The following is a 15,199-nucleotide window of genomic DNA, read 5'->3' as shown; positions in this document are numbered from 1 at the left end:
ATTAGCCCCCCCTTGCATTTATATTCCCTTTTTCCATTAACTTGTCATCTATTTAATATTTTTTACAAATTTATATCATATATATAACCTATATATGTACTAAATGTACAGAAATTAAAAACTGTACACAAATTTATTTTAAAAAGATTAAATGGATGATAAATTTATGAATAAAAATAAAATCTTTACTCTTTATCCATCCCCTCTACTTTCTATCTCTTCCTTTCCTTTCCCTTACCTCCCACCTTACACATATGGACCCAGTCACACTTATGAGCTCTCTCTGTCTCTCATTCTTTTAAGGTGTGTGCCATTCAAGTGAAAAATACTGGCAAAATGTATGCCTGTAAGAAGTTGGACAAGAAGCGGCTGAAGAAGAAAAAGGGGGAGCAGATGGCTCTTCTAGAGAAGGAAATCTTGGAAAAAGTCAACAGCCCTTTCATCGTGACCCTGGCCTATGCCTTTGAAAGTAAGGCCCACCTGTGCCTGGTCATGAGCCTGATGAATGGTGGGGACCTCAAGTACCACATCTACCATGTGGGTGAGCGGGGCCTGGAGACCAACAGGGTCATCTTCTACTCTGCGCAGATCACGTGTGGAATATTGCACCTCCACTCCATCGGCATTGTCTATCGGGACATGAAGCCTGAGAATGTCCTTCTGGATGACCGTGGCAACTGTCGGCTGTCTGACCTGGGATTGGCTGTCCAGATCAAAGATGGCAAGCCCATCACCCAGAGGGTGAGTCTGCCTCTCTACCTCAGGGATAGATGGGGCAAATGGGAGGAAGGAGTCAGAGAGCAGGAGGAGCAGAGCTGTGGCTGTTTCCAATGCAAACTGAGCCCAGGTCTTAATTCCTCCAGTTTGCTAAAGCCCTTATGTGGTCATTTCATCCTAAGTGACAAGGGGTAATAAGAGGATTTGGTTCATTAACCTTTTGATTAATTACATTGTGCTGACCTCTCAGAAAGCCGGGGGTGTGGGGAGGGGCGGTGTGTGTGGGGGTGTTTTTTCTTTGGTTTGTTTTCCGTGAATTTTAAACTGTATGGCTCTGAAGGAGATAGTATATAATGGACAGATCATTGAGGCCAATCCTGACCTCTGAGGACAGATGGTGAAATGTGCCTCTTTCCTCTTGGCAGAGAGGTGGTGGACTCTAGATGTAGAATGAGTCATACATTTTTAGACATGAACAACATTTATTTCTTTTGCTTAACTGTATTTGTTTGTTATGAGGGAAGGTTTCATGGATGTGAGGGGGAGTCTTGGGGAAGTGAATTATGGGAGGGAACAAAGAGCTTTTTTCAGAGCACTGAACTCTGGGAGCTGGGAGGCCTGGATATTAGTCTTGAGCTCTGCTGTTACTTATCTGTGGGAGCCCAAGGTTGGCCTTTTAAACATTCTGGGCCTCAGTTTACTCTCCAGGATCCTTTCTGGCTCTGAAGTTCTGTCCCACTTCAATATATACTTCCATAGAAAAAAGATTACAGCCAGTGATAGAGGTATGGATGGGACTGTGATTTCATTGGTAAAGGGAACTCATGGAGAAGGAAATGCCCTCTGCTGATACAGGTCGGCCACTTCCTTGGTGCTTCCATGACTGAGAAGTTGATGGTTTACCAGCATCACACAAAGTATGTGCCAAAGATGGAACCTGAGTGCAGTCTTCCTGGCTCCCAAGGTCAGGGCTCTCTTCATTCACTGGGCCAGGGCTCCCCATCAGCTAGTAACAGCTGAGGCTTACCTAGTGCTTGAAGGGGGGTTGCAGAGCACTTTACATATCTTATAATAGCCCTGTGAGGCGGATACTGTTATTCCCACTATGTAGATGAGGAAAGTGGGGGGATGGAAAATAAGGACAGTCGATGCTTTTCTTCATCTTTAAATTAGAATTAGGTTAATTTCCTAGGTCAGGACTTTTAAATTTCCTGATTAAGGACACTAACAACACCAGTTAGGAAGTAAGGATGAGATTCAGCTTTCTGTCTTTTGCTACTGACCTTGAAGAGGGCTTCTTGGACCAAACCTGAGACCTGGAGTGTGCATGCACAGTGCACAGCCGCACCTACTGGGACCATGACTTTGTATTTGTGTTGGCTTTACATTTGTCTTTTTAATCCTCCATAAAGCCTTACTTAAAGTGCTCCATAAATATCAGTTGAGTGAATAATAGAACCTCAAAATGGGAAGATCCCTCAAAGATAAGTGTGAATGGGAATGTCCTTTACAAAGTGCCATCAAGCCTTTCATTGAAGACCTGCAGTCTTGAGGAACTTAAGGTAGCCCATTTCATTTTTCAAGTAGCACGACTCATAGGCAGTTTTCCTAATGTTGAGTCAAAAATCTAGCTCTCTGTCGCTTCTACCCATTGCTTCTAGGTCTGCCCCCAGATAACTCCTATCTCTCTTCCACATGATATCCCTTCGAATACTTGAAGAGCTTTCATGTCCCCAGTGTATTTTCATGTTTCCAGGCTAAATGTCCCCAATTCCACCAACCAGTTCTCTTTTTGTTGCATGCTTTTAAGTCTCTGAAATTTTTTTTTTTTGTTTTCATTTTTTTTTTCTCTTAAAGACCTAACCTTACCTGGTCACTGTTTGGGCCCTGATTGGCCCAGAATGAATGTAAATAACAATTGTTTCTGTCTTGGCAGGAAACCCTGAGGCTCTTCCCCTCACAGATCTATGTTTTTTTAAAGAGGCCATTGTTTGATTCATTTTTATTAAGCCATAATCACTGAATGGGCCCTGCCTCAGTCAAACTGAGACCTGTTAAAGACCTTAGCTTGAAAAGGCCAGGGTCCCCCACTGCACCCTGGGCCATCTCCAGTTGTCCCAGTCTGTATCTGGCCACTGGACCCAGAGGGCTCCAGAGGAGAGTGAAGCTGGTGACTGCACAGCTCTTCCTCCCTTAAATCCAGTGCACTTTCATGTCATGGCACCACCTCCCTGATGTCATGGTCCTCTTGGAGAACGAAAGACAAACGGAGTACACAAGCAAGTTCACTCACTTGCCTGGTTACCCTCCTTATCACATCTGCAACTGAAAATGAGAGTCCAGATATGGTCTGACCAGGGCAGAGTCTGTGAGGACTCTCACATCCTTGGTTCTGGATATTCTGCTTGTATTATTGTTGTTGTTAATAAGGTAGTTGTTATTAGGTACCATGACAACTGTTGGCTCATCTTGAGCTTGTAGTTCCTCTAAAACTCTCCAGTCTGTTTTATACAACTGTGATACTGACGTCTCCACCATGCTACCCTGGCAGAGCTGATTTTTCTGAACCCAGATGTTTGACTTCACATTGCTAGTTTCAGCTGTTCAGCCTGTCAAAATATCTTTGGATCTTCATTCTCTCCATTGTATAGGCTGTTCATCTAAGCTTTGGGTCATTTGCACATTTGATAAGAATGCCATATAAACTTTTATCCTAATCATTAATGAAAAGTGTTGAAAAAAATAGAGCCAAGGACAGATGCCTGGGAATATTCCAGTAGAGTCCTCTTCCAGAGACCCCATCTGTCACACCTTAGTATGTCTGGTTATGAACTAGAATCCCATAATGTTAAAACTGGTCTCTCATGTATTTACAGGTCATGAAACCAAAACCCAGAGAGGCTGAGTGATTTTCTCACACAGCTGATTGCTGGCTAAGGTGGAACTGGATCTCTGGTTCAAAGCTCCTTCCATGATAAAATGGGGATTTTTGAGGTCTCTTCCAAATTCATTTTAGTTTTTCCTTGAGGATGGGAAGTTGCCCACACACAGTCATTTGTAACCCTTTATTAAATCCTATTAGATTATTAGATTATAGCTTAGTAGCTGTCTTTAATGTGAAAGAGATGGTTTGTAATAAGCTGATAATTTGGAAGAAGAATTGATTTATCTTTTTTTTGAAGCTTGCAAATTATTAGCTGTATCAATTGAATTAGTTACTTGAGAAACTGCCTTCTATACTATTCAAGGAAATAATTTTTTCCTTTAAAAAATTATTTTGTCACACAGTTCATTTAAATTTGTATTAAATTCACTAGCACTGGCTGTTAGTGGATGGTAAATAGTGAAATTTTAAACAAATTGATTAAGAAATAAGAAAAGCCAAAAGCAATTAAAATCTATTCACTGCACACAGCAGGACAAGCTTTTCCCTGAACAAATATGTACACCCCAGGGCTTACTACAGAGCTGTGCACCTGTGGACACCCATTAAATACTTGTTGATTAAGTAACTGACAGATGGGGCCCATGTCAAGTTGGGCAGCTTGCTAGCAAAGCATGTCTTCATCTCAGAGTTCACATGCTGCTATAATTGAATGTGTTTTTTTTAAATGTACTTAAGTTTTCACACATTTGTCTAAATGTTTAATGTTTATGTTTACCAGGGCATTGAAATGAGTGATTTATTTTCTTTTAAGAACTAATAATAAACAACATTCCCTTATCTGAGGACAGGATTTGTCATTTTTAGGTCAGGAGAGATTTAATTCCTTAGACCACAGGCTGTTTCTAATGCTTTGGGGGAAATAAAAGTCTAATATATTGACTGGTGTCATGGGGCCATTTTTAAATGGAGAGGAACTTGTCTGTGAATTTATGACTGAAGTTTAAGGCATTCTTACGCTTTTGGACTGAACCAAACTTGTTAGTTTCCATAAGCTTAACCAGAGGTTATAGCTATCAGTGGCATCCTCCCTTTTTTAATTCAGTGGGCTGGCACAGTAATTGGCACAAAGTGAATTTGTGTGCTTGCTTCCTCTAAAACTGTGGCTTTCCAACACCACTGTTGGCATCTTCTTTTGTACTCTGAGATGAGATAGTAACTAAATAATGAATGAAAAGCAGTTCTTAAGCTTTGGCTATGTGGCATGGACTGGAGATAACAAACACAACAGCAAGTCAGTGCTTTCCTTCAAATAACTTACATTCTTATGGGAGACCCAATACTTGTAGGAGAGTGGTGGCCAGGAAATGGAAGTGTAGTCTGGGTAGAGCGATAGGGAGGTCAACTAACGTGCTCTTTGCAGGGGCAATGGTAATTTTCATTTGACTTCAGTTCTCAGGGCAAGAGGTTTGGAATGACAGTAAGTGAATCAAATCAAATACCATCCCATCATTAGAGGTGCATTGCAGTCCAGGGTGATAGACAACAGTGACTTCAGCTGTGGAGCCTGGCAGGAATAGCGAAGTGCTGGTGAATTGAGCCCTGGCAGTGTCCCTGATTGGGTTAGCATTGTGGTCAGTGGGATGCCACTGCTCCTAAGAGCTATAGAAATAGAATGGCAGAGAGCTGTAGGCTGGACTTACTCATAACTGTCCCGATGAGCTGCTTGACTCTGAGGGTGATGGAGCAAATGCTACCACTTTCGTGTTCTGGTCCCCCACTAGATGTACTGGGATATACCAGAGACCTCTTTGCTGGAAGCACTTCAGTTTAATGCTGTGAAATGAACTGAAGATAGGATGCCTTTATTTTGTGCCAGTTCTTTTACCATGAGAAAATTGGAAACAGATCCTACTAATTACAGGCAAGGGCTTCATACTGCTCCTTGTCAATGGCACCCGCAGGTTCAATTCACACAACACGTTGCAGACCAATGCAGGACAATCATAAGAGATATCTTGACCCCTAAACCCAGAGAAAAACTAAGTAAGAACTGAAATTGAAGAGGTATTACAATCTGAGGAGGAAAAAAATGAGATCCCAGGGTCAAGGAAAATCTTTACTTTGTGTAAATTCTAGAAATTAATTCTACCTAATTAACAGAGCAGGTGACAAAAACAGCACTGATGTCTCAAATGATTGCAAAGAGGTGATGGATGTGTTTATATTGGAATTTCAAGAAGCTCCTTTTTAGTTTGATGGCACAAATCCAAGTAACAGACAGGTTTTGCTAGAATAGAACGATTTTTAAAAGCTGACTTTTGTTACAATCATCCTAAATGAATGCGTTTTCCCACAATACAAGATAGAAAGTGTGAACATTTCAGGACCTGCTAACAATATTATGTGAGGCAGCCTTTGCCCCAGTAAGAAACACAGGAGCAAAGGTGGAGTTGTTAAGAATATTCTTAAAGACAGATAGTCACCGTGGCAGAAGCAGTTTGAGAAAGTTGTTGAAGGGGCAGTTAGGTGGTGCAGTGGATAGAGCACCGGCCCTGAAGTGAGGAGGACCTGAGTTCAGTCCAGCCTCAGACACAACACTTACTACCTGTGTGACCCTGAGCAAGTCACTTAACCCCCATTGCTCAACCGAAAAGAAAAAAAAGAAAGTTGTTGAAGATGTGTGGAAAGGTATTTGAAGATTACGTCACTATCTATGTGCAAGAGAAAACTCAAACCACCATATTGCTTGCTTAGAGATAGCTACAATAAAAACCACTGGTCATTAGCACAGTGTGTGCTCAAGCTTTTGCTGGCTAAGCAGTTTCTAGGCTTTGCTTACTATGGCAGTTGAGTCGTATTAGCAGCAACGTGGTATAGTGGATAGAGGGCTGAGCTTGGAACCAGTACGACCTAGGTACAAATTATACATATGACTCTGGGAAAGTCATTTAACTTTTCTGTGCTGTAGACAACTCCCTGGGTGTTGCCTGCTAAGTCAGAGACGAGTTGGAACGTCTCCTACATCGGACAGTCCCCACAGTCACATCTTGGGATAAGCTTCTATGGTAAATTGTCCTAGTGAGTGTCACTGTACTATCATCCATTCATTTTGCATTTTAAGTATCAATGACTTGTTTGAATAGGTCAGTTGGAGTTATTTTAATTCAACTTTGATTCAATTTTTAAGCTTCTTGAGGACAAGGATTAGTATTACTTTCTCTTTGTATTCTCGATATTTTGTACAGTGCCTGACTCATAGTAAGCACCTGATATTGATTGATTGATTTTTATTCTGATTTTGTGTCAGTTTTGGTCTTTGCTTCATCAGGTCAGTTATATTGAACTCATTATGTTCAAAATAGTTACTCATTATCTTCCCCACCTGCAAACCCACACTTCTTCTGAATTTCCCTGTTATTATTATTAAGGGCGCTGATATCATTTCAGGCCCCCAGGTCTGCAACCTCAGCATTGTCCTCACTCCTCACTCACCCTATCCAGTGCAGTGCTGAGTCTTGTCCTTTTTTCTGTTCAGACGGCTACAGCCATAGGCCAGGGCCCTCCTCATTTCTCACCTAGATTATTTTAATAGCCTTCTAATTAGTCTCCCTGTCGCTCCAGTCCATTGTCCATTCAGTTGTAAACCCAACAGTAGGTCAGCCCATGTCAACTCACTGCTCAATAAACTCTAATGCATGGGTTCTTGGCCTTTTTTCTCTTAATTATCAAGCATTTTTCTTCTCCCTCCCCCTACGACGAGGAAAAAAGAAATAAAACTCTTATATAAGCATAGTCAAGCCAAACAAATTCCCACATGGCCACATCCAAAAACAGGTTTTTCATTCTGCCTGTTAGACTACATCAGCCCCTTTGGTGGTCTGGTGAGCCTGTGGACCTCTTAGAATAAAGTTTTTAAATCCATAAAGTAAAATACACAGTATTGTAAAGGAAATCAATTATATTGAAACGCAGTCATAAAAACCCCTTTTTTAAAAAGTTTGTAGATCCCAGGCTTAGAACCCCTGCTTTCATCATTTCCTGTTACCCCCAGCATCAAATAGAAGGTCCTCTGTCATTTAAAACTCTTTATAAAGAGGGGGAAATTTCTACCTTCTGTATCTTCTTACACTTCACTCCTCTCACCATACTCAGTCTCGCTGCAGATCTGGTCTATTTGCTGTTCTTCCCGGAAGACAGTCCTTTCTCCCCATCTTTGCACTCACCATCTCCCATGCCTAGAATAGTCTTCTTTCTCACCTCCACCTGCTGATTTCCCTCATTTCTTCAAGTGTCAGCACAGCTCCCACCTTCTTTGGGAGGCCTTTATAGTGACCCCAGCTGCTACGGCCTTCTCCCCTCTGATGACCTCTGTTCAACTCTGTATATAATATGTATGTGCCAGTTATTTTCATGTTGTTTCCTCCGTTAGAATATGAGCTGCTTGAGGGTTGAGATTATTTTTACCTTTCTTTGTACGCCCTTATGCCTGGCAAGTAAGTAGTAAGTGCTTAATTATTGATTAATTGATCTGACTATACGCAGGCAACTGATTCATAAATGACAGTATCAGTGATGGGTCAATTCCTATCAGTTTATTTTTTTGTAATATTATTTAGAGTTCACCATGATAAGCAGCTATTAGGTTTCTTATTTTCTTTTTAAAAATCAGATTAGCTAATGATTGGTTTGATTTCTCCCTCCCCCCCAAAAAAAGTTCCTAGTTTTATTTATTAATGCAAAAGTGGTACCTTGAACAGAAATAGGAAAGTCTGGATGGATCAGCATATTTAGGGAGAAAGACAAAGCATTCCATTATGGACATATTTTACTGAGTCACCTGGGAAGATCCAGGCAACAACCAGCTTTGCAGGGACTGAAGTCCCAGAGAGAGGTGAGAGCTGTACACACATACAGCTTTGGGAGCCAGCGAGGTGGAGGTGATCACTGAGCCTGCCGTTTTCTTAGATTCGGAGTGCGAATAATTAAAAATTTTCTCTAGGATCTTTGTCAGCAGACTGGATTGGACTTTTGACCTTATCTGTGCTTTTCTTGTTGTTTTTAACATTTTATTCTTTTTTAAAAAATCTCTGATCATTGGCATGTTTTGACCTTTAGAGGTCTTTTTCATGGGAATAGTGATGTCATTTAACGCAGGTATGTAGTAATGGAGAAGAAAGCTAATACTTATTATTTCAAGATTTGAAAGGGATTCTGTGATTTCTGGAATGTAGTTTTTCGGGATGAATATTCTTAATCTTTGGGGGGGTATGTGACTGAGAAGACATCATAAGCTCTTTCATGTAAATTTGTTCTAAACTGCTCTTAGGCCCTTTTTACATGTTTGAGGGCTGTCCCTTCTTGAGTGATTGTCATCTCCCTAAGGTGTTTTAGTAACCTCCAAGGAAACTCTTTGTGGGGGCGGGGGGGAGGGGGGAGAACCTTCTTATCAGTATCTTACTCAAAATCCACAAATGAATCAGCCTTTGACAAGAAGGTCAAAGCAGTGGATCAGGCCTATGAGTGGCCACTGCCCTTTCATCCTGGGCAAGATAGGGAGACCCAATCTCAATCAGTCAATTAATCAATAAATAAAATTAACAGAAGGAAGTCCAGAAGGGGACACAGACAAGTCAGACAGTGTTGGAATTGCCAGGTTACAGTTGAAATACACACAAACAACACTGTATGTAATAGAGATTCACAGTTTCTTGTACAGCCCTCTTGTTCAGTTTTGAGTTATGTTTTGTTTGTTTTTGGCAGAGGGAAATGTTTGCTTGTTGATTTTAACCAAATTCATAATAAAAAGAAAAAAATTTTTTGAAAGAATGCTTTATAAACAGCTACACACCTATAGCTCCCATCTTTTGGATTTTGGCCACAAATGGATTCTGAGACCATAGTTATTTTACCCATTAACAGATAGAAAGCAATATACAAAATTAATGGGACTTTTATTCAACAGCATCAAAACATCGAAATGTATAGCTTATAAGATAATTACCTAACACAGTTGGAAAATTTAAGCAGAAGAAGTGACACAGTTAAATCCTGTAGTCTGCTGATTCCTTCCAGAATTCTATAGGCCTCTCAGGGCTTTGGAAAGTGCCCATCTTTTCTGTTAACATAGTCCAGCAGGTGGTTCCATCTGTTTGTCTTCACTGTTCCCATGGAACAGAGGGAAAAATGTCAGGGAATTCTACTCCCTCACTTACTAACACAAACAATAGTGATTAATAGAGAAGAACAATTAGAGGAAAGCGTCTCCTCTGGGCAAAAGCCAAACACGGATGTGGAGGTCTTGAAGAGTGAAGACTTGAAGAGGGTCGTTGGTGATGAGGCCATCAGAACCCTGACCTGGCCCTTGAGTGCACCTTGTAACTGCCATGCTCAGAATCTGTTTTCAGCCCAGTGAGGAAGCCAGTCCTTGGCTCTGAGTTAGGCCTTCTCAGAGGTGCATCCGTCCATTACTATTGGGGTTGTTGGGTGACAGGAGCGAGACAGACTTTGGGAAGATGCTTAGAAAAAGATACTATTGAAAACCAATGGCATGGAATAATAGCAGTACATTAATCTGATATTAGCTGAGGAGGTCTAACAAGAATTCCTGCTGTTTCTTCGCTGTTGGCTCAGGCCTGGGGTTTGGTTTGGTTTGTTAGATGCTCTACTCAGTAACAAAGATCTGGCAGGTTTTAAAGCAGGTATTGTGTCCCAACCCTGTGTGACTTCTTTGTCACAAACCACAAGCCTGGCAAAAGTGCTGACGTTGTTGTAAAAGGTAGGAGGGGGGTAGGCATGGGGGAAATTTGTAGGCATTGTCATCATGCTGATTCAGAGCTGAAAGGGACCTTAGGCCTCATTTTACAACAGGAGAAAAAATAAAGGAAAGATTTACCTGCGTGGAACATAATGTATGTCCTGATGTCTATGACTGTCTCCCACCCACCATACATACACGCGCGCACACACTGTAATTAAATACAGTCTGAACCACTGTTTGTGTTGATTTTTAAGCTCAATAAAACATAGTCTAGAATCCTTTCTTAAAGCTCACGGTGGAAACTGTTGGCTCTGCTAGTGGCAAAATTAGCTAAATATCTTTCAAAAACTAGAGAACAATCCTTCTCTTACGTAAGCTTATATTCCTCTCTCTTCCCCATATTCCCAGGACCCAGCTAAGATGCTCCTGTTATCCTTCCATATGGCATGGCTCCTACAACATGCTGGGTTAGCTTTAGTGGGCACCACTGTGCATTTTATAGGAAAACTGGCCCTGGTGGGCGTAGGTTTGCCATCATTGAGGAGGGTAAAAAACTGGGCTCTAGGCTCTGAAGGCAATTTCAAAAGAGTTTTTTAAAAATGCTAGTATTGGTAAAACTGGGTGATGATACCTAGCAGGGCTACCTCATGGGAATAAGTGTCTACTTCTGGAGACCCCTCATTAGAGAGGACAGTGCTTGTTTGAATGTATACATTCTGATGGGTAAAAGAGCATAGGGTTGCTTAGTAGTCCTGTTGAGTACCACAGTGCCTGGCACACAATAAATAACCTGAGTAAATGAAGGCAAGGTAGCAGTACTTAAATACAGGGGTCGCAGGATCTTAGATCTAGAAGGCTCCTTTAAGGCTCAGGAAGAATAAGGATTTGCTCAAGGTCATACGGGTAGTAAAAGAGGTTGGATTTGAACCCAGGTCCTCTGAGTCCCAAATAAGTGTTATATTGTCTCTCCCCCCCTTTCAGCAAAGGGCACAGTGTTGCATACGTTGTTCAGTGTAGACCGTCGGTCTCTCAGCTGTGCTTAAAGGTTTTCCTTGTTACAGGGGAAGGTTTGATTCTGGGATCAGGAGAGCTGAAAAGGGGTACATTCAGAAACGACAATAATGTAAAAAACATGCACTGATTTAAAAAAAAAAAAAAGCAAAAACCTAAGGTAAAGGATGACAGAATTTAGAGCTTAGAAACCCTAGAAATAATCCTCTAGTCTAAGCTTCTTATTCTATAGATGAGAAACCTTTGGCCTAGCCTCACCTGGCTAATCACATCAGATGCCTGGAAAGAGCAGGCCTTCAGCAGACAGTAACACGGGCATGAAGGCTGCTCAGGGATTTACCTCTAAAGGAGTCGATTCCACATGCAGATCCAGGTCATGGGACTCTCCATCTCGTGGGTGTTCTTTCCGCTAGTAATCATTGACATTTATAGAACTTCAGAGTTTTACAGAGAGCTTTACCTACCTTGTGTCTTGGGAGTTGCATAACATCCTGTGAAGTAGGGATTAACTGTTTTCCTTGCTTAATTCTGGCATCGGGGATAAAGGCATTTCAGGAATGACAGTATTATAACCCCTGTTTTACAGTTGAGGAAGCTGAGGCTAGGAGTCAGGCCATTGTTCATGATTGCACAGCTAGTAAATGCCAGAGGTAAGATTTGAACCCTGGTCTGACAGAGTCTAAGTCCAGCACACCCGCTCCACCCCCCTTCGAGGAGCCTCTTACTACACCAACCTGTCTCAGGTACTTTGGTAAGCTGTAACCATTCTTAAAAGGCCTGTGGTTACCACTAGTTATTTATTATGAGTCAGAGACTTGGGTAAAGGGTAGGGAGTGTTGCAATGGAAAGAGGAGGAAGGCCATGAGGCAAGGTTGGCACATAAGCAGAGACTGCCCTGAAGTGAGCACCTCGAAACCCATGAAGGTACAGAAGTGGCCAGTAGGAATAACAGGGTACCCCAGATACCTTTGAGTGTAAGTGGCAGAAGAGTCTCTGGATCGGAGCTGTCAGACTCTCAGCCACAGCCTGAGTGTTGCCCTAACCAGATGGAAATGCAGTTGGGAAATGCTTAACAGAATAAATAAAACTACAGCACAGATCGTGGAACTTGTGATTATCTAAGTTGATTGGAGTCTGACGCCACTGCTCTAGACCACCTCTGGATTTCACAAATGGGCAGAAGGGGCTAATAACTGAGTAAGAGAGGAAGCCCAGGGCATCAGCAACAACCTTCTCTCTGCCTTGTGGGGTCTGTACACGGAGGATGAGCAAGCAGGCAATGAGGGGCTAGTGGGGCCAGCTTTGAAGCCCTGGCTTTTTTGTGCCTACAGCCCATAGGCACTGCTTCAGTTTGTTGGTACCTCTGTCATTTTCATCAACAGACATTTATTAAGCACCTATTATGTGCAGGCCACTGTGCTATGTACAAATAAACACAGAGAACTGTTACAAGACCCGGCCCTCCAAGAGTTTACAATTTAGCTGGGGAGAGAGGCCAGGTGCTCCTGTACCTGGAGAATCTCACCCTCTACAGAGCATTCCTCTTCAGTTTTTACTCTGTACAAAACATCTTCCATGGTAGTATTGAATACCTTTGGTGAACATAAGTATCCCAACCCTAACCTCTTTCTTGACCTCCAGTGTCTCTCCAACTGCCTCTTAGACATCTTCAGCTGGATATCTTATACTTGACATGTCCAAAACTGAACTCTTTCTCTTCCCTCAAAAAAAATCCCCTCTCCTCTTCCTGACTTCCCTATTACTGTCCAGGACACCACCATCCTCCCAGTCATCGCAGCTCACATTCCCACATCCAGTCATCTGCCAAGCCCTACCTTTTCCCCATTGGTAACATCTCTGGTATTTATACCCCCTTCGCTCCCCTGACACTGCCACCGCCCTGGAACAGGTCTTCGTCACATTATCCCTGGACTGCTGCAGAGTCTGCAAGCCAAGGCCTTCTCCCCACTCTGGTCTCTTAGATGTCAAATTGATCTTCCCTCGATGCACGTCTAGCTGTGTTACCCCCCATTCAGGGAACTGCAGGGGCTCCTTATTACCTCTAGGATCAGATATAAAATCCTGGTTTTCATTTAAAACCATAACCCTTCCCATCTCTTTACATCTCATTTGACATTGGTCTCCTTATGGTCCCCCAAACAAGACATGCCCTCTCAGGACGCCAGGCATTTTCTCTGACTGTCCCCCACGTCTGGAATGCTTTTCCTCCTCATCTCTGCCTTCTGGCTTCCCTGGCTTCCTTCAGATCTCAGATAAAATCTCACCTTCTACAAGAAGCTTATCCCAGTCCTCCTTAATCTTAGTGCCTCTGAGATTAGAGGTCAGGGGGTCATTAGGCTTAGGGAAAAATGAAATGGTAATCGATTCTGATCAGGTAAAGGCATTTCAGAGTTCAAGAGCATAGAAATGGAACAGTTGTGGGTGATGGCAGGGATTGTTTCTTTTGTCTTTGCTTCCCCAATGTCAATACCATGTACACAATGTTTAATAAATGCCTGATGAATCAAATGTAATCCCAATTCTGCTACCTCTAAAACCCTAGGCCTCCTCTGTTTCCTTCTCTATAAAGTGAGGTTGAAATAGATGATCGCTAAGATTCCTGTGCAGCACTGGATCCTGTGGGAGAATTAGGAGAAATAAATTTGTAGGAACAGAAGGCTAGAGTGCTTTGAAGGACAAAGGGGTTCATTCCTCAAACAGCCATTCATTGGTGCCTACCACTTGTGAAGCACTGCTTTAAATTCTGGGGGAGAGCCTGGATTTTGTTCTTTGTGGGGAACCTCCCTGAACAGGAGGGAAAAAGGTCGTGTGGTTTCTGACGGTCTCTGCCTTGTAGGCAGCAAAGTGAACTTTGTGCTTGAAGAACGTAATAGAATTGTACCTTGAGATGGGCCATAAGCAGCGTCAGTTACTTTGGGTCTCCCAAGTCTGATGCTTTTTACTAGTTAATTATGATCCAATAGAATTGCCTCTAGGATAAGTGCTGGGTACGTAAACAATTACAGAGATACATAGAGGATGGCAGAGAGATTCTAGTCCACATTCACTATTTCAAGAAATATTTTTCAGAATTTTTTTAAGTTGGGGGAAGGGGTAGTAAGAAGAGGATGGTGTGGAATCCTAATCTATGATATTATCATTATTGTGGGGAACTCCCCTAAGGAAACTCTGCCAATGAGAGTCAGCATGTGCTCTGCAATTTATAATCTTGACTTACCAAGAGTCACAAAGCCAGTATGAGTCAGAAGCAGGACATAAACCCAAGTTTTCCTGAAGTTAAGGCTAGTTCTCTGTCCAGTCCACCAAGCTGCCTTCTCTTGTAGTTTATGTAGCATAAATGACTCTTTCTAAAATGTTTGCTACAATGCTTTCAAAGATCTGTGGCTTAATCAACATGGGTACTAACTTCATTGATGCAAACATCCCACACTTTCTTCTGAGTACCTCCACTAAAGCCCTACTCTGATGCCCATCATGATGTGGAGATGACTCTGGGGTGATGAAGGCTGTGCTGGCAGGGCTCAAGCTCTACCAGTTTCTACCACACTGGAAAGGCTTTAATGTGGGAGCCAAAAATAGTCCATGACCCTTTTGCCTAAGAACCATCCTAGCTAAATATGGAGATTCTTATTACGTGAAGGTTGGCCACCAAGTGAAATTGGGGATGGGATTGGGCATAGCAACTCATGAAATAGTAAAAAATGTAAAATGGCCCATGGTCCCCCATCCATTGTGTAAATTGGGGTAGAGTGGGTAGAAAGGGAGGCAATTAATTCATTACTTTTTGACCATCGCCCAACAATTCA

General features: G+C 42.2%; 1 protein-coding gene across 1 annotated transcript in view; it reads left to right on the top strand.

The window, feature by feature from the left end:
* The window catches only part of GRK7 (G protein-coupled receptor kinase 7), a 44,267-nt gene that overhangs the window by 9,357 nt on the left and 19,711 nt on the right, over positions 1 to 15,199 (top strand). Inside the window, exon 2 of the mRNA XM_020970940.2 lies at positions 304 to 741. Within this exon, the coding sequence (XP_020826599.1) occupies positions 304 to 741 (438 nt within the window). The remainder of the gene's footprint in view (positions 1 to 303; positions 742 to 15,199) is intronic.

The sequence above is a fragment of the Phascolarctos cinereus genome, unplaced genomic scaffold (assembly GCF_003287225.1).
Source record: "Phascolarctos cinereus isolate Bilbo 61053 unplaced genomic scaffold, phaCin_HiC Scaffold_7;HRSCAF=346, whole genome shotgun sequence".
In the NCBI taxonomy this organism is placed as follows: domain Eukaryota; kingdom Metazoa; phylum Chordata; class Mammalia; order Diprotodontia; family Phascolarctidae; genus Phascolarctos; species Phascolarctos cinereus.
This window is presented reverse-complemented; position numbering and strand designations above follow the sequence as displayed.